This window comes from Strigops habroptila (assembly GCF_004027225.2).
Source record: "Strigops habroptila isolate Jane chromosome 13 unlocalized genomic scaffold, bStrHab1.2.pri S16, whole genome shotgun sequence".
Taxonomy (NCBI): Eukaryota; Metazoa; Chordata; class Aves; order Psittaciformes; family Psittacidae; genus Strigops; species Strigops habroptila.
In genome coordinates this window covers 3,247,886-3,274,068 of record NW_022651054.1, presented here as the reverse complement: position 1 = coordinate 3,274,068, position 26,183 = coordinate 3,247,886, and the positions used below count along the sequence as shown (strand labels likewise).

Below are 26,183 nucleotides of genomic sequence, written 5' to 3'. Positions count from 1 at the left end.
TACAAGGGAGATTTGATACAAAATTATTAATATACAGACCTAAGGATGTGACCTCCTCCAGTCTGAGCTAATTTGCAAAGGAATGTCACAGTGCTACTCACTTCATACATGATCGTGTTCAGATTCTGCTGACCAGAGCTCTGCTTGTTCTTCCCGCTCTCTTTGCGCTGCTGCTTAAGATCAGTGAGTAACTGGAACACCTGAGGAAGAAAAATAAAGTATTTTAGACCATTTGAAAGCATTTTCCCAGGAAATGAACAATGCAAAATCCTATCAACCACACCAAAAAAATGTGGTTTCTTTGGTGAATGCACCAGCAATTGAAGTGAAAAATGTTTTGGCACCACAACGATGAATAGGTTTGTAAACTGATTTTTAATAACAGATTTTCAGCACTTGTTAAGTGCTATCCAAGAGCTCCAAAGGAGAAGTTGCCAAGGTGAACCTATCCTACTTGTTTATCTTATGTCCTGAACACGGCTGGGTCGAACACAGCTGGGTCATACCCTGCTGTACTGGCACAGAGCTCCCATTTAAATATGAGTGATGCTTGAAGCAAAATGTCACACAAGTTTATGGCCCTACTGGATTTGTTATAAGAGATGTACCTATAATATTAAAAGGGATATGTATCCCGTCTCACAGAGATGCAATTTTACATTATCTGCAAAAAAAGTAAACTCTACAACTGTCACACTGCCAGGAACCAACTAAATAAAGGCTTGACCTATAGATGCTCCAGAGATTAGTGATCCCATTGTAAATTCCAGTGGAGTTATTCATAATAGTAAATGTTACAGTGACCAGCACAGTGTTATGGTATGTTAAGCCACAAAGATTAAATTAGCTCTCTATTTCATCACAGCAATGTAATACAAGCAGCCATTCCTGGAAAGAATGTAATAAAGTTGTCTTCACATTTCTGATACGGTGATTATTAATATAGGAACGAGATTCTAAGTCTGAAGGCAAGGAAGATGTTTTGATTTTTGCAACTGTGCTTTGTCAAATTCATTGCAACACCTCAACATCTTTACTCATCATAGCTAGATCCACAGCAACATGTTGAGACAGCATCACAATTACTCTTTTATTCCCATATTAAATCACATCAGGTTGAAATTTCTTCATATGTTTTGCTTCAGACTTTAGAGTATATCAGCAGCCAATACCCACAGCAAACAGACCACTTCTTTCTGTTCATCCCGTAATTTTTAACTAGCTTCATTAAAGATCCAGATAGGATATCTGGATCAGATAAGATATCTGGATCATATCAAGATCCATGATAAACTGACAAGTCCATAGAAATAAGAATACAAACATTTCTAGAGAGTGAGAAATAAGAACATAACCTGCAATCCCTTTATACTGCATCTTCTATGAAACAGGAACACTCGTCAATCCTGACTTGAAAGCCAGAACTCAAGTTAGGAACTTTTACCTAATAAATATTTGAAGAAAATGTAGCCAGTGACACCAAAACACAACGTGACAACTCGAAACTCACAGAAGAAATGTAGGCATGGAACATACAACATGTCAGTCCTGAATACTTCTTTCAAACACCACTTTCTGAGCAAAATATTACCTCGATAAAGAGAATGATAGCTATGCCATTCAAATAGCAACTGAAAAGAGGAGCAAACAGAAAGATATCAGTAGTTTCAGGGGAATCAGTACTTTGAAGGGCAGTGAAAAGCCATGCCCCAAAAGCCTATAGCTGCAGACACTGCAAATCCCTCCCTGTAAAGAATGGAAAAGCTGCATATGTGACAACTCTGCTGTGAAAGGGAAACGAGAAATAAGCACTCTCAACAGTAACTTCATTTTCCACTTCCTTTTGCTCTTTTTCAACACACATGGTACATTCACTAACAAAAGGACTCGGCAGAAGAAAGTTCTGACTGAAGAGCATGAAGAATGGATTCTGCAGTTCTCTCTATTCTGGACCATACCTTTAGGACACATATAGATTTTACATAACACAGCTGACATCACTTGAACCTCGGTAGACGATAATAACTACATTCCAACAATATCCAGCACATGAAGAAGAAGGAGACAGAGATGATTTTGCAATAAATAATCTCTGAAATACTTGCTATTTTCCTTATTGCAATAGTAGATGTTTTTAACAAACAGCCACCTAATACTAGTTTGGCTGACATAATACCATCTCTTTCTCAGGCAAGACAGCTCTTTCCAAGTCAGTCATTAAAGCCCTTCTAACAGTCCCCAGACGGTTGCTCTGCTGTCCATAGACAGATGCAGCTCATGATAAAACATTTCAAGATTTATTTCAGAATAGATAGAAACAGCTGTGCAACACTCAAGCTTCAGTAACAAAATAATACAAAGCACTTGGCTGATTAAAAACATGCCAAAATTTACATTCATGAACAAGGCACTGAAATCTCTCCAATACCTGGCTGAGCTTAAACCAACAAGAACACTACATTTCTATTTGTTGTATGCATGCCAATATTCATTGTTTGTTACAACAGGGCACTGTAACTTCCTCGTGGCTCCAGACCAAGGGACATCACTGGCTCCTAGGAGTGTTTATTCTGAATAACACATCTCACATGAGCCAAATGCTTCACCCTTCCTATAACCTAACCTGCTTTGGATGATCTTTAAAAGAATACAAGCATTCAGGGCTGTAAGACTGCATTTCCAGTAGCACTGGCTTTCCTACAACTATGCATTAATAAGTTGCAGGTTCTTGGATGATACTGCACATCACAAGGTTAAAGTTAAATACGAAGCAGTGATTCTAGCAGCAGCCATCTGTGAAAACTTTTCTGCAAGAGTTTTTATTTGCAATATTAAAGACACGCCAGCAATCAGGGCGTCACTCACTCAGTGCTATATTGGCTTGGCGTAAGATTAAACTAAAAACAAAAAGAGAACTTGGACATTGCTGCTCAGCCACATGGGGGTCAACATTCCCCATTTGGGATCTGATGCACCATACGTCACACAAAGCACCAGTGAAGCCAGTGCACTTGCTCAAATGTGCAAGTGTTTAAAGATGTGGAGAATAATCAAATTCTAAATGACAACCTACCATAAACAAGAGGATTCAGCAAAGTAACCACACAGCAACAGTGTAAATACAACAAGGCTGAACTTCAAGTTACTGACATTCTAAGTATCTGCTCCTCATTCATGTTTATATCTGGTTTTATAGATTTGGGACCAAACAAATAATAATACAGTTCATTATTGGTGAGAACATTTCCAGATCTTCTTTAAAAAGCTTTTTTCTTAAAACTAAATCAAATGCAGGGAGATGGAAATCACGTATCAGTCTTGCTGATTGCTACTGGCAACTTTCAGCTACCACATGAGTACACAAGTGACTGATGACAGCTTTAAAGTGCTACTTTAAAACCAGAACGCAGCTAAACTTACCTCAAAGTTACTGAGCAATGCAGCGTTTGCATCCTTCCTAAAAGGAATAATGAAAACAATTATTTATGTTCCAAATGAAACCGTTCAAAGTTTTTCTTGGCTGGTCACACATTCTGAAAGAACAGACACTATTTTCATGAAGTGTTGCCCTCTCTGGAAAATATTTTTCCAAACATATTACATAAATATATTTTGCACACTATGCCCCGTAAATCAAAATACACTTGTACAACATAATCTGTTTACTCAGCCACTCTATTTTAATTCACTCACCTGATCTTACACACTAAAACCAAACTGCCTTGCTTCTTCCTTACAAAAAAAACCCCCTCTGGTTTTACTTGAATAAAGACCAATGGGACATATAATTCAGATTACACATGCTATTTATTTATTAGTCAAGAACACAGATAAAGAAAGTACAGCGACTATTTTAGTAGCACACACATATGTGTGTGAATAAATATGGCACTATATTTACACATACTGCTCTGAGTAAAAAACCCCACCTCACTCCATTTCCTCCTCATTATAGAATCACAGAATCAACCAGGTTGGAAAAGACCTTTAAGCTCATGAAGTGCAACCATTCCCCAGCACTGCCAAGGCCACAACTAACCCATGGCACTGAGGCCTTATCTACACAGTGTGTGAACACTTGCAGGGACGGTGACTCCAGCACTGCCCTGGGCAGCCTGTTCCAATGCCGGAGCACCCTCTGGGGAAGGAATTGTTCCTAATATCCAACCTAACCCTCCCCTGGCATAGCTTGAGGCCGTTTCCTCTTGTGTCTCCTCCTGTATTAGCATCAGGCAATGCTAAGAGTTTCCCATTTTCTACCAGCCAAACAATTTCCCACTAATTCTGTCCCAATTAAGCAAGAATCCTTATCCACCGCTGGTAGGCTGAATGCACTGAGTCAAGCACGTATTTAGAGTTGTCGTGCCTCTATTACTACTGCATCTTGTAATTTTATATTTTTAAATTCAAAAAAAGGGAGAAAAACTGACACAGAACATCCTATACTCCCCGAACAACACGTTCTGCTGAGCAGTCAGCAGCCACAACAACAGACAGCTTCCATACAAAAGGAAAAAAAGGCCTTTCTCAGGTCTGTGCAGCAGCTTCTGAAAAAAAAGGTACCATGTATTGTTAAGCACCGTCAGCTGTTTGAATAGAACTGTCATGTTCATCACTTTCAAATGAGTTCAATGCATCCACAAACTTCCACAGGTTCCATCATTGTTTTTAAATGAAAAGGACCTTCTGAAATACGCTGAGATGAACTTCAACTTCCATTTTGCTGACTCGAGTGAAACTTCAGCCAGTGAGCTCACACACGCATTAGTTTTCATTCATGTTTTACAAACCATATAGGTTTTGTTGTTAGGTAAATGCAATCCTCCAGAATGTTTGCATTCAGGCTATCGCTACAGAAATCCCTATGGATCAAAGACATTCTTTGTTAGAAATAATAATGCCATAGAAGAACGATATAGGGAATTATTCAGTTACGTGAAAGGGTCATATAAATACATTACTACACGAGTGAGGCTGTGAAAGCTATCTGAAGGTAAATAATTCAGACAATTGTTTCCTTTTTAATTCAAAAACATTGGCATAGAGAAAAATACCTATTTTTTCCTCTAACAATGCAAGTGAATCAGTCCTGAATCTTTTTCTTGTGCTGGATTACCACAGTTACTGATCAACAAGACCAGCTTCGAAAACGTTTGCAGGACTTATAAAGCAGAAATACAATTTTCTTCAGTGCTAACTCCCATGAAGCAACTGCCAATTTTATACATTCAGAAAACAAGACATTATAAATGATGAATTCTAGTGTGTATTTTTAAATAGTCAACTAAACAGTCTGCTTCATTTTTATGATATTAAGACTTAATATTAAGCAATAATAAATATAAGACTTAATATTAAGCAGAAAGGAAAAAAATGGCATGTTAACACCAAATGTATAAACACTTTTTAGAACCTTTAAATAGGTAATATTTGCCCAAATTTGAGTCCAAACCAAAATACTATTGAGAAGGTAAAAATACTAGGAAAAGTGTCCCAGTATATTGCATCACACCCCTCAAAATATCACTGTCCCGTCATGTTTTTAAATCTACTATGGAAAATATGCTGCACATTTAAACCACAATGTTTTTTGGAAGGTTCTTTCCTCTAGTAGCAGATACTTCTGACATGGTATGAACTTAAGAGAGGTTTTGCTAGAGGTAGAGCTTCTCTCTATGAAGGCCATCAGGCAGGAGGCGGCAAAAGATTAGGAAGATTAAATGCCAAAAGTAACTCAAGTGCAAAATGGACTAAACTGTTCCATTCCAATGCAAGGGACATTCATCCAAAGCTCAGGAATTCATTCCCCATGTCTTCTATGCTGATGTGCCTTCTTATTGGTACTAAAAGAAGTAGCACTAGTAAAATAAGTTGGGCTACTCAAGGTAATAAAACACAAGTGGATGTATAGACATCATGGTATCAAAAGCATCTTTCTCAGCAGGGCAAATCCTACCCTTCCTCACATGCAAAAGCAACTTTCAGTCTGTGCATGTTTCACACCATTTTTCAGTATACAACAGCAAGAACAGCTCATTTCCTCGCAGGCTGTTACTCATGCTAAGGCTAACATAATACAAACCTGTATTTCAATTGGTGTTTCCTATTTGTTATCTACTTTTGAATTCTATGTAAAGATTTCATTATAATAATACAGAAGATTTAACGATAATGAAGCATCCGTGGATAACATGAACTGCAATAGCTCAGGTGACTTTGGTGGATGCTGACAGACATCCCATGAGACTTGTATCCTCTTTGCTCCCATTCATTAGAACCAAGTGCCACATATGCATATAGAACCACACAATGTAATGAGCTCCACAGAACTCATAAGATTGAGTTTCTATGATTCAAAATAGCTCAAATCCTACTGTTTTGTGCCTAGGTGATGCTAACAAGACAGAAACACACATAGTGCTGTCAGCTTAGGAAGCCAACACCACTTGCTGCCTGGAGCGGCAGCCTGGGGGCTGGCTGGTGTAACTACCTCAACTATCAGCTAGCCAACACTTTGACTCGCCTTTCTTGTCTGTGACTGCTGGTGCACACAGAATCATTAGGGTTGGAAGCAACCTCTGGAGATCATCTAGTCCAACCCCCCCATTAGGTTTTCTCCTTCTCCAGCATATTCGGGTCCCACCATGAGCTGTTTATGTGACACTCACAGGAATAACTCTCTCCTCAGAGCTGAGGATCCACGTCTCACCTCTCCCAGGGCAGGACGGAGAAGGGAGCACGAGGAGACAGGAGGGCAGGGGAGATGGGGACCAAGAGCAGGAGTCAAGCTGAGCCACAATGCCTTCTGCCCCAACAAACAGATGCTTTAAGGTGAAACCCCCCCAGTTTCTCATCAGAATGCCTGAACACGCTGCTGGTTATAGGGGTGTTAAAAGCCCCATATACCCCCTGTACACCACAGGCAGGCCCATAGAGATACCCCCACACAAACACACTGCTGACAGGTCCATACAGTTATACAGAGGGACTTTTCACAAGGGCGTGCAGTGATAAGACAAGGGGTAATTGTTTTAAACTGGCAGAGGAGAGATTTAGGTTAGATATTAGGAAGTTCTTCCCTGTGAGGGTGCTGAGGCGCTGGCACAGGGTGCTCAGAGAAGCTGTGGCTGCCCCATCCCTGGCAGTGTTCAAGGCCAGGTTGGACACAGGGGCTTGGAGCAACCTGCTCTAGTGGAAGGTGTCCCTGCCCGTGGCAGGGGGTTGGAACTGGAGGAGCTTTAAGGCCCCTTCAACACGAACCAGTCTGGGATTCTATGATTCAGCGATACCACACACCCCACAGGCAGCCTATACACAGTCACCCCAACACACATACCACAAGCAAGCACATATACACATAACCCTCACACACAGCTCAGCCAGGCCCATAGATGTACACACACATACACATCCTGCCCTGGAGACCCCGCTGCCGCCGCGGCCCGGCCCCGCGCCCTCCCCGGTCGCTCCTTACACCTCCATCTTGTCCGCCCCGGCCGCCGCGCTGAGGAACTCCCCCTTACGCAGACGCAGGCACCCGGAGACGGCGAAGGCAGTGCGGGAGAGGCGCGGATCGAGCTGCAGGAAGTTTTGGCTGCTGGGACGGAAGCGGAAAAGGAAGGAGAAATAAGGGGTGTAAGAGGAGAGAAAAAAAGTTAATCTACTGCATTGGCCGGGAATCGAACCCGGGCCTCCCGCGTGGCAGGCGAGAATTCTACCACTGAACCACCAATGCTGCTGATGGTAACAGTTTCTGGGCCCTCCGGCTTGTAACGACTCCAGGCAGAAGTGAGTTCCTCCGGTAAAACATGCTCTGGAAACCCGCCTGGATCCTGACAACTACCTGCTGCGAAGTATGACAAAGGGGAAATAGTATTCTAAGAGGCCCTTCCGAATCAAATCTCTAGTCATGCACAAACAATACTGTAAGGCTGAACTAGTTGTAGAATACTCCCATCATCTTTTAAAGCACCTGTACACACCTTATCAAGGGCATCAGCCTTCTCCTACCATCTTCTTCCAGTCTGCTCTAGGTTCTGTTACATTTTTCAAGAGCCCTTTTCATTCTTAATATACTTCATTGAATGCAAATAGCTGAAAATCCAATTGGCTACAGCAAGGGAAACAGTCTGGCTCAGAGACCGAGAGCCAGGGAAATATTAATTACTTAATTTTGCCATTATCTCTCAGGCAAAAGTTTATACGCAAAACCAGCAACACTAACTCCGTAAGGAGTCACATTCGCTTGTTTGCAGCAGGGCTGTAAGAGCAAACTAGGGAACCAAATGGGTTAGACTTGTGGTCACAACCTCCCTCTTGCAATACCAGCACAAAATCCACCAGCCATTTCATTCTCTCATATCAAACCAGAAGAAAGTCCACTCCCACTCTGGGGATTTTACTTCTCCTTGGATGTTGCAAATCCTAAGCCAATTCTGAATAATGTGAATGAACTGCAGTGCTTCAGGAACAGGTCTTAGTGCCAGGACAGCGGGCAACAAACTACTCCCAGCTCTCCAGGAACCCTCGTCATCAAATACCTAAGTGCTAGGCAAAGTTTGAAAGCCTACTGCAAAGCTTTTTCAGCCCTTTTCTGCTGAAGACCCTTAAAAAGGTGTCGGTGGACATGCACAGATTGTGGTACAGATAGAAATTAACTATACTCCAGAATAATTTGTAATGGAGTCGTATGGAAAAAGAGCCGTGGGAAGGTCTCCAAACTGCAGACTGAAAGCTGTTGGTTGACTCAGTGGATAGGATGTAATGGTTGCTGACCTTTTGCATGTCAGGATTAACTGACATTGTAAATTGGCCAAAACCTGCACAGCAAATGCTCTGTAACTTCTCTGCTATGTTTCAAATGTGAAACTGCCTGTACATCAGCACCCAGCCAGGCTAAAGGGAATAAAGAAGGGAAAGGATGTCAGCTTTCATTTGAAAAGATGGCATTTTCCAAGACTATCAAATTCCAAAGTTTTGTTCCAGAAATCTACTAATCCTTGCCTGCCTCTCATCGCTCTCTTTAGATACAGCTTCAGAATCCTCAGCATATGACTTTTATTTCTCCTTTGCATCTCCTCTTTATAGCTCTCCCCATCACCAATTTATCACCTTTAACTGTTTCTTCAAAAGTTTCATTCCAGACCTTAGCTGATGTAATTTTTTACAATCCATGATGATGATGCCTGATCCCAGCAGCTGGGATGAATGCACAAAACACAAATGCATCTCTCAACAGCTATTTTTTTAAATAGAGATATTCTTCCTAAGTACTTTCCAATGGAGACATATATGTTAGGGTGTAAATAGATATATGGAGCAGCTACAGGTCCATGCAAGGGAGAAGGGGAATATCTAAGAGAGAACTCATTATCTTTACATACAACTTTTCAGGAGATGGCCATTAGCTCAGTTCACTTTGTTTTTAATTGCTGCATTTTAGGTGTTAGACAGTTATGCTACACCATCCATAGGGAATGCAGACATAGGTTTTACTAAATGTGCTTAGCATGTCAACATTTTAAGCATTGGCTTGTGATTGTTACCACTAAGGCTTGGTGAGAGAGGGGCCTCGGTATTAACTATTGAAAGCAGGGGGCCTAGTAATTGCTATTGAAAGCAGATCTGCAGGGTATTTGTGTTCTTTGTCATGAAAGATGTTTACTGGATTCAGCATTTCACTGAGCACCGTATAGTGTCTTTTTTTTTTCTTTTACATTCAAAATTCATTAAACAAAGTTGGGTTTTTTTCCCAACAAAAAATGTCAGCACTGCTCCACACCAGTGCAGCTGACGGTGCATTTGAGCAGCGCTTTCAGCCCACAGAGCTTTTATTCTTGTTCTAAACCAAAATGACAGTTAAAAAAGGCATGTTTTTAAAGAAGGTGCACTGCAGCCGTGTCTGCATTCTTTTTCTTCCGTGGACTCAGTTATGAAAATAAGTCCTATTATGCAAAATGTACTTCTCGAAACCACCAAAGCCCTCTTTTGAGCTGCACTCCCCAGGTATTGTGCTCTTCCAGCAAAAAGTGCACTCAGAAAGGAATAGTAAGGCTGTGACTGATGACAAAAACATCCACAAATAAAGTTCAAAGCTTTGAGGACATTCAAATATATTTGATTAAACTTCTCCATGCTGCAAAATAGGCAATTTACTCTCTAGTACTACCTCATTGCACCTCAGCTTAGACAAGGGTGTAGCTGGGAATATTAATGCATGAATGATGTGCCACAAGGGAAAATAAGTGGAAGACCTTTCTCTCAGGCCTTCCTTGGGTTTGAACCATGGGGATTTGGGGGTTAATCTCCCTGTTTCACTAAGCAAATACTGAAAGAAGATGATGGGAAGTGGAGAGCCATCCAAACCAGATCAAATTGAGAAGACGGTAATGAGAATCCATTCCAGCGTGCATCAGAAAACCTATTTTGCAATGCCGTTTCACTGTTTTCCCTTCAAAAAAGTCCAACTCTCCAGTTCCAAGCACCTTTAAGAAGTGCTATTTCTTTAATGTTCAATTTACATTAATGACTTCTGCTTGGAAGTTTCACTTCCATTTTTACTATAAAAATATATTACTCTATATTCTACATTGCTTATTATACAGAAAGGATAGTTATTGCCGGTTTCATCTAAAAATGGGGAAAGGGAGAATGAATAATCTCCTAGCTACAAACTGGGACAGGAGTTAAGCAGCACACTATAAGCAAACTAATCCCTCTGAAGTTTGCTGAACACACAGTGATACTGCTGACAGATCCCATGTGAAAGCACACGTCCTTGCCACATGTAATATCAGACACAGATTAATAAGATGTTACTGACATTGATTCACTCTGGTTACAAATTCAGTGTTACTATTTTCCCAACACATCAGCAATCTCCTGTCAAAGCCCAGAGAAAGGACAAGGACACTCCTAAAGAGTGAATAAGGAAAGAAAAAGGGTAAAAATGGGGGATTTCACAGTTGGAAGGAACACAGTCACAAATGATCTTTCCTAATGTAAATGTCCAAGTGTAAAAAGGAAAAGGAGGTGAGTTGCAGAACTGAGAGAACAGTAGAAAAGGACAAGTGGGTCAGTTAAAGGAAAGAAAAGGACCCAATAAAACATGGATGAGAAAGCTGGAATATGTTTCCCAAGCTCTGTGAAAGGTTTGGAGCATGCAGATGGAAAAATATTATACCATATTAGTGGACTCAGTAAGGCAAACCTGCAAGCGCAAAAGTGCTGTGTGTGAGGAGCTCATGAGGAATTGGTGCTGAGCCGTAGCTTTGCGAGTTGCTGCTCCCAAAGCTCTCTTGTACTTTAAATTGGTTCTTTACTTCCATGATAGTTGAGGTTTGATGAGTTTAAGAGACAGGCTGTTTGCCAAGACTTCAGAACAGAACCTCACACCCCACAGCCACAGCCTGAGGCTCACAGGAACCTCTTGGCAAGAGTGACCCCATGCAAATAGTGACAGCAAAGGGAGCCCCACAGCTGGAGCTGCAGCATCCTTTCAGGTGGGGTGAAAAGCTTTATCCACATGAAAATGGGAAAGAGCAACTAGCTCCCAGCTATTCTGTTCTTGTGTGTTTGCTGGGGTGGCAATGGGGACAGAGCAACAATGATCCACCATCATACCAATTCCTGTCAAAGATTACTCATTAGAGGGCTATGACAGGGAGTGATGTGACTCCTTCAGTACGATGATATTCCCGGAAAAGGACCGACCCGTCCACACACAAGACACTCTGGCACTGCCGGAGCACTGCCTCAAGCTACACCAGCAACTTCACAACAAGCAACATGAGAACATCTCTCCCGACCCTCCTCCTTGCGGCCACCCTGCCTCCAAAGAAACTTCTCTCCCTGACTTGCTAACCACCGAACAGGGGCCGGAGGCAGTTGGGGGGTAGGAAGGGCGAAAGGGGCCTGAGGGGGGGACCGGAGCGGGGCCGGCCTCGGGGAAACCCCGCCCCGCTGGGGCGGGACGAGCCGCCAGCCCCGCGCACAAGCGTGTAAAAGCGGGCGGCGGGGCCGGGGAACAGCGAGCGACCGGCCGGGGCTGAGCTGCGGAGCAGGTGAGCGGGGCCAGCGCCGGGCACCGGGACCTGGAGTGGTACCGGTACCGGGACCCTCATCTCGTCTCACCTCACTGCGCTGTTCCACAGGTCGCACCAGTTGCGGGATCGCTGCGCAGAGGAGCAGAACATCGTCAGCAATGGCAGGCGAGGTGAGGGTGAACTTTGCTTCTCCGGAGGGGTGGTCTCGGGGTGCTCTGGCAAACACAGGCTCAGCTGCATGATAGCCCCAGCACTGCAATCTGCCATGCTCATTTGGGTGCTTCTCTTCTTGATTTGTTTTCCTGGGTTTTAAATGGAGAAGGGGACAGCAAACATATCTGTTGCAATAGTTCCAGTGACCCACCTCTGATTCCAGCGAAAACCCACAGTAGTTGGGATATGCTTGGGTACCTCTTCCCCATTCAGCACTCAGCTCCCAGCACTTTTTCACGCACCATCCCCTCTGCCATTCACCCCAGGGACTGGGGTTTCCTGGTTTCCCATTCACCCTGGTTTCTCAGCCAGGAGCTGCAAAACTTTGCTTTTCCAATTCCAATTTCCCCCTCACAGCTCCTACTGACAAACCCGTTTCAAAAACGGGATCTTCAGCGCCCTGTGCCTGCGCCCTGCCTCCACGGGCTCTCTCCTGCTCTCCTCTCGGGTTCTCCTCCCCTCCTTGGTTCAGGCCCTGGGGAAGGGGTTGCTCGGGGCGCCGGTCCCCGGCTGTGCCGCTGTCCATGGTAGCGGGCGGGCAGCCCAGCGCCGCGCTGCTCCACAGACCTTGTGCAGGGTATTGGGGCTGTGGGGTTTTTTCTTTCCTTTTCTCTTTACTCGAACATTCCTAACACCAAAAGGGATCCAGACCTCCCTTTATGCAATCTGCACCTTAACCAGTTTTCTGCTAATTTTATGCCAAAGCTTTCAAGCACCTCATGGAGACTGGAGATGCTTCAAACGATAACTTCAAGCACTTCATAGTTACAGGAGTGTTTTAGAGGATGTGGCTTGTGCTGGCCCACAGCTCGTTGTCAACTATTTTGTTATAGTCTCCCTCAAAGAGTCGGGGTTTAAAAATTATCATTTCAAGTAACAGTAGGTTTCACTATATAGCTTTCACCATATCCCTGAATCCCATACTTTATTCTCTGCCAGGAGACTTATCAAAGGGTCAGTGATCAGCAGCTGCCTTAAAAGAGATCCCTGCTGGTCTTGCATCATATGCCCTGATACTCTTTTACATAAGATCATGGATAGGACATACTCCCTCCAGACTCTTGCAGGAGTAAAGCAACTGGGAGGATTCCTGAGCAGACCTGACAGGTCATAAATTCCAGGGATTTCTGGTTAATGGTACAAACTGAAAACATTCCTGAGTATGTCCTCACTTATACTTGGATAAGGAGTAGCATGGACATTGACAATTTATAGGGGATATATCAGAAAGTCTTTTAAGAATGCCTCTTAACTTTATTACTTGTAGGGGGATAAAATGATGGCAGGAAGGTTTGTTGGAAGCAGAGATCCAGTCATGGAGATGCTCAGCGCTTCCATTACCTATGATCAGAGACTGGCTGAAGTTGATATCCAGGGAAGCATAGCTTATGCCAAAGCCTTGGAGAAGACTGGAATCCTGCCTAAAAGTGAGATGGAGAAGATCTTGAGTGGCCTGGAAAAGGTATTTATTTCCTTCGCAAACTATCGTACGTGCGGGAATGAATGGCTCCTTCTCTGACAACATCCCTAGTAGCCTCCTGAGCTGCTGTTCTAAAGAATCATAGAATAGTTTGGGTTGGAAAGGACCTTAAAATCATCCAGTTCCAACCCCCCTGCTGTGGGAATGGACACCACACACTAGACCATGTCACCCACGACTCCATCCAACCTGGCCTTGAACACTGCCAGGGATGGAGCATTTACGACTTCTTTGGGCAACCTGTTCCAGTGCCTCACTGGAAAGAGAATCTTTCCATGTCCTCATGTCCTATTCCTTGCAGCTAGGCATGTGCTGAAGTGCTTTCCTGAAAGGGAATGCTGCCCTAAGTCACAGACATGATGGGCCCATGGAGACACTGGAGTCATTCTGGGCAGGGGATGGATGCTCAAACTGCATCCCACTAAAGGCCCCAGAGCCCAACAGTGGGATGTGAAACAGCCGAGAAGCCCTCAGTGAAAGCCTGAAGCCCTGATGAGCACGTTGCCAATGCTCATCATGGCAGCCCCGGTGCCGCGGTGAGGTGTGCTCAGTGTGACCTGCCCAGCCTCTTCACACTGCACGGTCACCAGGAATTGTTTCCCTATGAATTAGGAATATTCTTTTCCTGCTGGCAGTTGGGATCCTGCTGTGTCTGGCTGCCCGAGTCAGAAGCAGGCAATGCATAGCCTGCATAGAAAATATCCCATTGTTCTTGCTCACCCACCACGGACAATGGTGACTCTATACAATGTTTGTATAGGAAAATCCTGGTGGACAATGAGCTCACTTTTTGCTGCAATGCTTAAATCCTCCTATAGCCAGAACACTGCAGAATCATCATGGGGAGAGAGAGGAATCCCATCAAGTGCGGTATAGAATATTGGGATAGAGCAAGCAGCCAGCCTTGGGTGAGAGAACAGGAATGCCAGAGCTCATGTGAGACTTAACACTTTGATTTCCACTGGGATGGCAGAAATTGGTATTTCCTGAGGATACTCATGCACAGCATCAGGGTAACTGTAGAGGCTGACTGGTGTTTCTGCTGATGTTTGTAGATCTCTGAGGAATGGTCTAAAGGAGCCTTTGTGGTGAAACACACTGATGAGGATATCCACACTGCCAACGAACGCAGACTAAAGGTTTGGGTCCCCTAACCTCTTGTTCCTGCTCCTCTGGAGCTGGATCTGCCTGACATAAAGTGCTTGTACCTCTGTCCTACTGTGAAATTCCACTAGACTCCTGGTCTAGCGCCTCTAGACTAGAGGCACTAGAGCCACAGTCAAGTGGCTCCAAGACCCCTGTTGTGGAAGAGGCACTGTACAACTCTAGAACCCAAACCTGCCCTTCCCCAGAAGGGATCCCATGGCTACTCACAGGATCCTAGAGCTGGGTCCCTTCCAGGCAGGGATGAGGTCTGCTCACATGGTGTCTGCTGCTTAGAGTACAGAGATACTGACAGAAATCCTCCTCTTGTCCTCAGGAGCTGATTGGAGACATAGCTGGAAAGCTGCACACTGGAAGAAGCAGGAATGATCAGGTACGTACAGAATCTGAATCCTTTCTACTTCTCCCCCACCTCACTTCAGGAGACCTTAGATGAAAATTGCCTTTGGCTCTCTTCCTGAGGAGCAAGATATACTGACATTACCACATCAAAATGACCAAATGATGACAGGAAGATGCACCTTCCCATTACACAGAAAACAATAGGATTACTTTGCAGTAAAAGTGGCCAGTCACTACATATATCACATTCTGCTATGTCTGACTGTGGCCAATCTCATACAGGTTGTGACTGACTTGAAGCTGTTCATGAGGAATTCCATCTCTGTCATCTCCAATCACCTCCTGCAGCTCATTAAGACCCTGGTGGAACGTGCTGCCATGTAAGTCCTTTCCAAATCCAAGACCTTCGTCTCATAGGCCCAGGAGACTTCTAGGCTTGCTCTTTGACTGGCCCCAATGAGGGCAGCAGCAGGGTCTCCTGCAGAGGAAGTTACAGACAGACAGGCAGTGTGTGGTAGCACAGGGAAAGGCAGTGGAACCTCTTTCCCTACACTTCACATCACAGAGACCTTCCTCTTCCCCCAGTGAATCCAGGCAAAGGAATTGAGGTGGGAGGTGCAGACAAGACTTTCAAAGGACCAAATCCATCTGAAGGAGTGGGGAACATGGTTCAGGTTGCTAAATATGAGAAAAGCTCAGGTGTGTAAACTCCCTGTTTAACTCTGCTCCTTACACACCTCACTCCAAACTGCTGGTGGACTGGGGAATCTCTGCCTGCAAATTTCCAGGGAAGCCTATGGCAGATGCACCACTCTAGAAGATCGGGAGATCTAAACCCCATGTGCTTAGGTAGCAGGCGACAGGGAGACAGAGATAAACCAGCTTCAGTTGGTTTATGCTGAAGATGTTCTCTTTGTGACCTTGCTAGAAACCCCTGGACTGTACCTGCCACTGCTGGTATCCTCACAGCTGCTGCTCACCTCTTTCTCTCCTTTCACATGCAGAGAAATTGATGTTATCTTGCCTGGCTACACCCACCTGCAGAAAGCTCAGCCCATCAGATGGAGCCAGTTCTTGCTCAGGTAACCACCTTCACACTTGGCTGCAGGGGCCTTTCTCCACACCTGAGGCCATGCTCAGCTGGAGCCTAGAAGGGCATCATCCTCTGAGGGGTGGTGACAAACCAGAGATAACCTTGCACACTGGAACAGGAGCTCCCTGTGTGGCTCTGATCCAAGCACTGAGTGGGCAGCAGAGGCTGACTCCTGTATGCTCCATCCTTTGGCCACTCTCACCTCTTGGGTTGTGTGACACTTTCTGACATCAGGTGCTTCACCTCTCATGTCCTTTCCCAGCCATGCTGTTGCTCTGACCCGTGACTCTGAGCGCCTGGGAGATATGAAGAGGAGGATGAACGTCTTGCCTTTGGGAAGGTAAGTTTGGGTAATTGCCGGACATTGCTTTGCTCTGCCTTCTCTGCTTCCTAGAGCTCAGTTTTGGTTGGGTATCTTGCATGACTTCTGTTTCTTTCTTCCCTGGCAGCGGTGCTTTGGCTGGCAACCCACTGGAAATTGATAGAGAGCTTCTGCGTAGTGGTAAATGTCTCCATACAAGTGACACTTGACTACCTGTAATATCTAGAAGGGAGGGAAGCATTCGTATATGGCTTACAATGGCACCATAATACCCTGTGGTGGAGCCAAGCCTTTCTTTCATAAGGCTTTTTACTGCAAAGAGACAGGCAATGCCTGTTAGCTGTGAGCAGGAAGAGCTCACTCTGCTGCACGCTGCCTGCCTGGACTAATAACAAAGACCCCAGGCAGCATAACAGTTAAATGTGTTTGTGTTCCTGGGACTATTCAAACACTCAGGGTCACCTGCATGCTGGGGCAAACTGCTATATTCTAGGTGCAGTTATACCAAGCCTGACTTCCTCTGTCCCTCACCTTCCTTACAGAGCTGGACTTTGCCTCCATCAGCCTGAACAGCATGGATGCTGTTAGTGAGAGAGACTTTGTGGGTAAGCACAACTCAATCCCTTCTTCCCAACACTATTCTAGAAGCAGCCTTCTGAGACCTTTCTAGTTCACTTCTCTTCATAAAGGGACTGAAATCCCTCACTAGGAAGAAAGTCCAAAGCCCCACTCAGGGCTCCCTGGGTTGTCAAGCAAACAAGCACCTTTTTCACCTTCTGATTTCCTGCCTTCTCTGCAGTGGAATTCCTCTCTTTTGCCACCCTGCTGATGATCCACCTGAGCAAGATGGCTGAAGATCTCATCATCTACAGCACCAGCGAGTTTGGCTTTGTGACCCTCTCTGATACCTACTGGTAAGTTTTTGGTCTCTGGAGAGTAATCCTCTTCTGCTATCCTCACCTGAGAGAATGAGACAGTGTTTGGGGTCTCCCTGCTGCCCCAGGCTGACACAGCATTAAAAGGCTGGCAGAAAGGCAGCCGTAGGGTGAATATCCCTCAGTCCTGAACACTTCTTTCTGATTCTGGCAACTCAACCAAGCCTGCATTCAGCTCCTCCCCAGCAACTGCTGGCACAGACAACTTCCTCCTCTGCTGCCACTGCCTGCCAAAGCCTTCCCTGCCTGGCCCGGTTTGCAATCCCAACACACTTCCTGTCTCTTGGGGCAGCACAACACAGCGCTCCCTCTCTGTTGTCACAGAAGGAAAGCTGATCTGTGATACCAGCCATGGGCAGGCTTGAGGGCAAATCTCCTCTTTGCTGCCTCTGAGAGGTGGAACTGCCTGTTAGCTCCACACAGGACTGCAAAATCAAAGGCTTTGCTGTGGGAAACATGAGAAACTCAGTTCACTGCTTCCCTACACCTAAACAGGAGTCTGGGGAAGGGGACTGATGTGTTGCTTTTGGAGGGCTGTACCACGATGTTGCCTGACCTGTGTCTGTAAGGGCTGGGGTCCTGCTCACTGTTACACCCCACACACCTTTCTTCCAGCACTGGCAGCAGCCTGATGCCTCAGAAGAAGAACCCCGATAGCCTGGAACTGATCCGCAGCAAAGCTGGACGAGTGTTTGGACGGGTGAGCCGGCTCCGGAGAGAAGAGGATGGGGAAACTGCTCATACAGGGCTGAGGAATGTTCCTGCTTCTTGCCTCTGCTCAAAGAAATGTGCCCAGGCTGGGCTCTTCACCTCTGCTGGGGCAATGTGCTTCTCTTCCTGCACCTAACCACCTCGCCTGTTTCTCTCTGCAGCTGGCTTCTATTCTCATGGTTCTCAAAGGCCTTCCAAGCACCTACAACAAGGATCTGCAGGTAAAACACATGCTGGCTGTCTCAGGGCCTCTCACGCACACACCTCTCTTCTACTTTGGAGCAGACTTGCCAGTCCCTGTCCCTGCACAGGCCCTGCTTGTGGGCAGGGTTTAAGGAAGGGGCTGAGGCTCAGCACAATGCACTTGGTACCATGGCCACAGAGAAGCACCTGGGATGAGCCCCCGGCTCTGCTGGCCGGGCTGCTCAGGCTCTTGGTTGGGCTTTTGGGCTGCACCAGGTTGACTCACAGCAGTTTCCATCCCTGTTTTAATGCAGGAGGACAAGGAGGCTGTCTTTGATGTTGTGGACACCCTGAATGCTGTGCTCCAGGTGGCCACTGGAGTGATTTCTACCCTCCAGGTAAGGCTTCAGGCTCTCACTACTGAACATGGTTGGGATGCACATTGCGTGGGTATCACGGGTAAACAAGCTCTAGACTGGTCCTAAGATGAAGGCTCTTCAGTGGCTCACTCATACTGCTCATCATGGCCACCACTGTCAGCTAATTATGGCCCCAAGGAAGAGTTGATGGTAATGTCTCCTTCTGACCCTCCTTCTGCAGATCAACAAGGAGAACATGGAGAGGGCTCTGAGCCCCGAGATCCTGTCATCTGACCTGGCCCTCTACTTGGTTCATAAAGGAGTAAGTGTCAGGGGGAGACTAGAAGCTGTGATTTCTTTGGATGGAGAATACTGCTCAGCGAAGGCCTGAGATAAGGCCTTGTGTTCTGTTCCCAGGTGTTGATCAGTCTGGGTGAACAAACACGAAAGCTGGAAACCTATTCTTTACATGTATCTCAAGTAGCGGAACTGCTCCCGGGTGGACTTGATAGTAATTTACAGGTGGAGTTTTACCTACTAACTCCTCCCCTCTTCACACCCCAGAAAACCCGGATTGAGATTGCATTGCCCTAGGTGAAAACAAGCCAACCAAAAAAGAGAGCACATCCATTTCTTTTTTCCTTTGGAAAACATCCCCACTGCTTGGTCACTGACTGTGGCCTCTGCTTCTCACTGCAGATGCCATTCAGACAAGCCCACATTGACACTGGAAAGGCCGTCCACCTTGCTGAGACTAAAGGCATCCCCATCAACAATCTCAGCCTGGATGACCTGAAGAGCATCAGGTTTGTATCACTTTTACCATGACTTCCCTCAACAGGCAGGTATCACCCTCCCTTCATACAGGCTTCCTTATGATGCCCTTTCCCAAATCACCTGGGCCAGACAACACCCCCAAATCAATGCTGTTACTGCTGGCCCTCACAACACAGGATGGGGACAACATCACTACCACGCAGCTCCAGCAGGCCACGGGCAGCAGCTATTGGGAGGGACTGGATGAAACTCATGCCCTGAGCTGGGGGCACCAGCCCTGCAGAACAGTTTGGCTCCAGACTTCCGCCTGTGGAGCTGGCTCTCTGATCTGCCTCAAGCAGCTACACTCAGGCACTACAAGTGCAGAAGCAGGGCTGCAGGAGGCCTTTTCCCTTCCAAAAAGGCTCCATGTCCCCTCCTTCACCATCTCCACAAGCAGTGAGCACCTCAAGCCAGGCAGCAGCACCCAGTGCTCTCCACTGACACTCTTCTCTTTGCCTCCCCAGCCCCCTGTTTGGCAGCGACGTCTCCCAGGTCTTCAACTTCTTCAACAGTGTGGAGCAGTACACGGCCATGGGGGGCACTGCCAAGAGCAGTGTGGGTGCCCAGATCGATCACCTGAGGGAGCTGCTCAAGAGGCTGAAGGAACAGGCTTAGAGTGTGGGGAGAGATCCCGTGGATGCAATGTTGTGCTTATATCACTAATCTGGAGTTAATAAACACTGTGGTGTATGTAGTTCACTGAAACTCCTGTCTTGTGTCTTCCTTCTTAAGGGCATGGCTGAGCTGGGCTTTCTCAGCCCTTGTGAGGCTTAGGGAAATGTTCACTGGTGTGAAAGAACATGGGCCTGTGGCCTCCCCTCCCTGGCAGTGGAGCTGGGTTAGGGGGTGTTCAAGATCTGAGGGGCTGGTACGGTGAGAGCAGCAGGAGTGTCTTTCTTACAGCAAGAGACCTGAAAATGTGTCTCTTGGAATGGAGGGTGGTGGACTAGGGAATTGAGTGTTCCTTTGTACCTGACACTGGTGAGACCGCACCTTGAATCCTGTGTTCAGATTTGGGCCACTCACTCTAAGACATTGAGGTGCTGGAGTATGTCCAGAGAAGGGCAACGGAGCTGGTGGAGGGCCTGGTGCACAGGTCTGATGGGGAACAGCTGAAGGAAAGCGTGGGGCTTAGTCTGGAGAAGGTTCAGGGGCGACCTTATTGCTCTCTACAGCTGCCTGATAGGAGGTTGTAGTGAGGTGGGGTCAGTCTCTTCTTCCAAGTAACAAGTGATAGCACAAAAGGAAATTGTCTCAAGCTGCACCAGGGCAGGATATTAGGAAAAATTTCTTCACCAGAAGAATTGTCAAGCACTGGAACAGGCCTATCCTGATTTCAGCTGGGATAGAGTTAATTTCCTTCCTAGTAGCTGGTACAGAGCTGTATTTCAGCTTTAGCCTGAGAACAATGCTGGTAACCCACCAGTGTTTTAGTTATTGCTAAGTAATGCTTACTCCAATTCAAGGACTTTTCAGTCTCTCATGCTCTGCCATGAGGAGGGGCACAAGAAGACAGGAGAGAGCAGAGACAGGACACCTGACCTAAAGTAGCCAAAGGGGTATTCCATACCACAGCACGTCATGCCCAGTACAGAAACTGGGGGGAGTTACCTGGCAGGGCAGATCACTGCTCAGGTCGGGCTGGATATCGGTTGGCGGCTGCTGAGCAATTGTACTGGGCCTCACTTGTGTTTATTGTTCTTTTTCCTTTTCCCTTTTAGTTTTATATTCTCTCCCCTTGTTATTTCCCTTATCATTATTATTATTAGTAGTATTAAACTGTACTTTAATTATTAAACTGGTCTTATCTCAACCCGTGAGGTTTACATTCTTTCCATTCTCCCCCTCCCACCTGGTGCTGGGATAAGTACCAGGGGCTGCTGGTACTTAGATACTGGCTGGGTTTAAACCACGACAAGGCTGCTCAGGGAATAATAGAAACATAGAATCATAGAATCATAGAATAGTAAGGGTTGGAAAGGACCTTAAGATCATCTAGTTCCAACCCCCCTGCCATGGGCAGGGACACCTTGCCCTAAACCATGTGGTCCAAGGCTCTGTCCAACCTGGCCTTGAACACCACCAGGGATGGAGCATCCGCAACCTCCCTGGGCAACCCATTCCAGTGCTTCACCACCCTCACTGTAAAGAACTTCTTCCTTATATCTAATCTAAACTTCCCCTGTTCAAGTTTGAACCCATTACCCCTTGTCCTACCACTACAGTCCCTAAGGAAGAGTCCTTCCCCAGCATCCTTATAGACCCCCTTCAGATACTGGAAGCTGCTGTGAGGTCTGCACGCAGCCTTCTCTTCTCCAGGCTGAACAGCCCCAACTCTCTCAGCCTGTCTTCATACGGGAGGTGCTCCAGCCCTCTTATCATCCTCGTGGCCTCCTCTGGACTCGCTCCAACAGCTCCATGTCCTTTTTATGTTGAGGACACCAGAACTGTATGCAGTACTCCAAGTGAGGTCTCACAAGGGCAGAGTAGAGGGGCAGGATCACCTCCTTTGACCTGCTGGTCACACTTCTTTTGATGCAGCCCAGGATACGGTTGGCTTTCTGGGCTGCAAGCGCACACTGAAGCCGGCTCATGTTAAGCTTCTCGTCAACCAACACCCCCAAGTCCTTCTCTGCAGGGCTGCTCTGAATCTCTTCTCTGCCCAGCCTGTAGCAGTGCCTGGGATTGCCCCGATCCAGGTGCAGGACCTTACACTTGGCTTGGTTAAACTTCATAAGGTTGGCATCGGCCCACCTCACAAGCGTGTCAAGGTCCCTCTGGATGGCATCCCTTCCCTCCAGCGTATCAACCAAACCACACAGCTTGGTGTCGTCGGCAAACTTGCTGAGGGCGCACTCAATCCCACTGTCCATGTCGCCGACAAAGATGTTGAACAGGACTGGTCCCAACACCGATCCCTGAGGGACACCACTCGTTACAGGTTTCCAACTGGACATCGAGCCATTTACCACAACTCTTTGCGTGCGGCCATCGAGCCAGTTCTTTATCCACTGAGTGGTCCATCTATCGAATTGATGTCTCTCCAATTTAGAGACAAGGATGTCGTGCGGGACAGTGTCGAACGCTTTGCACAAGTCCAGGTAGATGACGTCAACTGCTCTGCCCCTGTCCATCAGTTCCGTGGCTCCATCATAGAAGGCCACCAAATTGGCCAGGCAGGATTTGCCCTTAGTGAAGCCATGCTGGCTCTCACCAGCCACCTTGTTGTTTTTCATGTGCCTTAGCATGTTTTCCAGGAGAAACTGTTCCAAGATTTTGCCAGGCACAGAGGTGAGACTGACTGGTCTGTAGTTCCCTGGGTCTTCCACCTTCCCCTTCTTGAAAAGGGGGGTTATATTACCCTTCTTCCAGTCATCGGGAACTTCACCTGACTGCCAGGATTTTTCGAATATGATGGACAGTGGCTTAGCAACTTCATTCGCCAGCTCCTTCAGGACCCGTGAATGGATTTCATCAGGTCCCATGGACTTGTGCACGTTCAGGTTCTTAAGATGGTCTCGAACCTGATCCTCTCCTACAGTGGGCCTAAGGTCTTTGTTCTCACAGTCCCTGCATTTGCCTTCCAAGACTTTCGTGGTGTGGTCAGAGCATTTGCTGGTGAAGACTGAGGCAAAGAAGTCATTAAGAACCTCAGCCTTCTCCAAATCCATGGTAGCCAGTTCTCCTGATAGCTTCTGGAGAGGGCCCACATTGTCCCTAGTCTGTCTTTTATTTGCTACGTATCTATAGAATCCTTTCCTGTTATCTTTTACATCCCTTGCCAAACTTAATTCTAGCTGGGCCTTAGCTTTCCTAACCTGGTCCCTAGCTTCCCGGGCAATGCTCCTATATTCTTCCCAGGCCGCCTGTCCTCGCTTCCACCTTCTATAAGCTTCTTTTTTCCCTCTTAAGTTTCCTCAGCAGCTCCTTGTCCATCCATGGAGGTCTCCTGGCCCTCCTGCTGCACTTTCTTCTAGTCGGGATGCAACACTCTTGAGCACGTAGCAGGTGATCCTCGAATACTGACCAGCACTCTTGGGCCCCCCTGCCCTCTAGGACTGTATCCCATGAAACCTTACTAAGGAGGTTCCTGAAGAGGCCAAAGTCTGCTTTCTTGAAGTCCAGGGCAGTGAGCTTGCTGCATGCTCTTCTCATTGTCCTGAGGATCTCAAACTCAACCATCTCGTGATCACTAGAGCCAAGGCTGCCCTGGAGCGTCACATTTCCAACCAGTCCCTCCCTGTTGGTGAGCACGAGGTCAAGCATGGCACCTCTCCTTGTCGGCTCCTCTATTGCTTGAAAGAGGAAGTTGTCTTCCACACAATTGAGAAACCTCCTGGATTGCTTGTGCCGGGCCGTACCGTCCCTCCAACAGATGCCAGGATGGTTGAAGTCCCCCATGAGGACCAGGGCCTGCGAGCGTGAGGCTGCTCCTATCTGTCTGTAGAGTGCTTCATCCACAGAGTCCTCTTGATCAGGCGGCCTGTAACAGATCCCCACCGTAATGTCCCCCATTGCTGTTTTCCCTTTGATCCTGACCCACAAACACTCTGTTACCTCATCACCCGTCCCCAGACAGAGTTCCATACTCTCCAGCCTATCACTGACATAGATAGCAACGCCTCCTCCCTGTCTGCCTGGCCTGTCTTTTCTAAACAGCCTGTAACCTTCCATTCCGACACTCCAGTCATAGGAGCCATCCCACCACGTTTCTGTGATACCAATGACATCATATCCCCGTAGCCTTGCACACATCTCTAATTCCTCTTGCTTGTTCCCCATACTACGGGCGTTTGTATAGAGGCACCTTAGCCGAGCTCCAAATGCAGCTGACTCAATGGCTGGGGCAGCTGGAACATCTCTACATCGCTCCAAGCACTTATTACAGGTGCTAACATAGATTCAACTGGGTTGTAAAAGATCTTTAAGATCATCAAGTTCAACCATTACCCCAGCACTGCCAAGGCCACCACTAACTCATGTCACTGAGGGCCTCATCTTCATGGTTCGTGAACACTTCCAGGGATGGTGATTCCACCCTGGGCAGCCTGTTCCAATGCCTGAGCACCCTCTCTGTGAATAAATTGTTCCTAATATCCAATCTAAACCTCCCCAGGTGCAGCTTGAGACCATTTCCTCTTGTCCTATCACTTGTTACTTGGGAGAAGAGACTGACCCCACCTCACTCCATCCTCCTTTCAGCTAGTTGCAGAGAGCGATAAGATCCCCCTGACCCTTCTCTTCTCCAGACTAAACACCCTCAGGTCCTTCAGCTGTTCCTCATAAGACTTGGAAAGTGGTGGAGCCCCTGGAGGTATGTGACAGACATGTAGATGTGGTGCTTAGGGACATGGTTTACTGGTCAACTTGGCAGTGTTAAGTTTACAGTTAAGACTCAATGATTCTATGCAGCACAAGGCTGGACCCAGCAGTGTCAGAGCAGGCCACACAATGTGCTGAGGGAGGCTTGTGGTGTGCACGAAATTCACTTGATACTGCATTTGTAACCCATGCCGCATCTCCAGCTATCACGGCCCTCCTCACAGGAGTATGCTCGCCTGCCTGCCTGCCAGCAGGGGAGATTAAGTGGCCAAAAGAAGTCTCCTCACCACCTGGGACCAAACTTGCTTAGTGTTAGGCAGGACTTGGCCAGCACATCAACCCACACGTCATTCCAGCCCAACACAAAACCACCTTTGGCCCCAGTTTCCTTGAAATCGCAGGGGTTGCATGGTACCAGGTCAAGCTTTTTTCTGTGTGACCCAGGCCAAGCTATCTGTGGAGAGTGCTTGAAAAGACACTGGCATGGCTGACTGCCTCATGAATCTTAATGCTGTTTTCCTTCTGTCTTTATAGAAATACAATCAGAATAAACACCAGAAAAAGCCTTTTTTGGGGAATTAAATACTTGATTAAACAAACACCTGAAACATCATTCCTGAATTCCCCAGAACTATTGTTCTGCAGTGTTTTCTGGATGGAATATGCCTGCTACTAGGCTTGAAAGGCAGAGAAAGAACAGTTGTTCAGAGGGAAAGTCGTGCAGTTTTCATTAAATGCTAAACCAGCTTGAACCCGGGACCCACAGCACAGTAGTGTTAGTTTTGTCATGGACAATTTCTTTGCTGTCACAGCATTTTAAAGGTGTTTTGCTCAGCACCCTGCACTCTATGCTGATGCAGCAATGCCTTAGGACTGCAAGACTGTAGCACACACAGGTAATGGCAGTAATGCAAGCATTGCCTCACCATGTTTAGGTTAAGGGCTACAGCACAAACACTACAAAATGCCATGAGCTAAATCTCCTGCCATTAATAAAGTACCCCAGGACACTCTTCTCCCATGTGCTTAAAGAGAAAAACCAGCAACTGAAAACTTCCCTTTCTTCATCTTCACCCTCAGTGTCCCCTTATTCTGACCCTAAACCTGATCTGTTCTCCTGGCATTTAAAGAACAGCATATTTCTATCACCACTCCATAAAATTCCTTTGTGTTTGCTCTGTTAACTTCCTGCTGTG

General features: G+C 46.5%; 2 protein-coding genes and 1 non-coding gene across 6 annotated transcripts in view; 1 reads left to right on the top strand and 2 right to left on the bottom strand.

Moving 5' to 3' along the window:
- CRCP (CGRP receptor component) overlaps positions 1-15,280 on the bottom strand; it is a 41,729-nt gene extending 26,449 nt beyond the window's left edge. The window contains exons 1-6 of one of the 4 annotated variants that reach the window (XM_030472894.1): positions 15,112-15,270; positions 13,599-13,678; positions 12,133-12,346; positions 7,475-7,597; positions 3,421-3,457; positions 102-200 (exon numbers count right to left, since the gene is read on the bottom strand). In XM_030472894.1, coding sequence (XP_030328754.1) covers positions 102-200; positions 3,421-3,457; positions 7,475-7,597; positions 12,133-12,317 — 444 coding nt within the window. In that variant the 5' untranslated portion in view covers positions 12,318-12,346; positions 13,599-13,678; positions 15,112-15,270. Of the gene's footprint in view, positions 1-101; positions 201-3,420; positions 3,458-7,474; positions 7,598-12,132; positions 12,347-13,598; positions 13,679-15,111 lie in introns of all 4 variants that reach the window. The other 3 variants (XM_030472896.1, XM_030472897.1, XM_030472895.1) reach the window with 3 other exon arrangements.
- Positions 7,665-7,735, bottom strand: TRNAG-GCC. Its single transcript has one exon. It is a non-coding gene; the product is annotated as a tRNA-Gly (tRNA).
- Positions 11,951-20,370, top strand: LOC115602111 (argininosuccinate lyase). Its single transcript, XM_030472893.1, has 17 exons — positions 11,951-12,062; positions 12,153-12,214; positions 13,525-13,719; positions 14,793-14,876; positions 15,218-15,274; positions 15,526-15,623; positions 16,248-16,325; positions 16,599-16,676; positions 16,786-16,838; positions 17,201-17,263; positions 17,458-17,572; positions 18,209-18,293; positions 18,466-18,525; positions 18,802-18,885; positions 19,088-19,168; positions 19,546-19,652; positions 20,130-20,370. The coding sequence occupies exons 2-17, from the start codon at positions 12,203-12,205 to the stop codon at positions 20,278-20,280; spliced, it is 1,401 nt and encodes a 466-aa protein (XP_030328753.1). The 5' UTR covers positions 11,951-12,062; positions 12,153-12,202; the 3' UTR covers positions 20,281-20,370.
- The last annotated feature ends 5,813 nt before the right edge of the window (positions 20,371-26,183 follow it).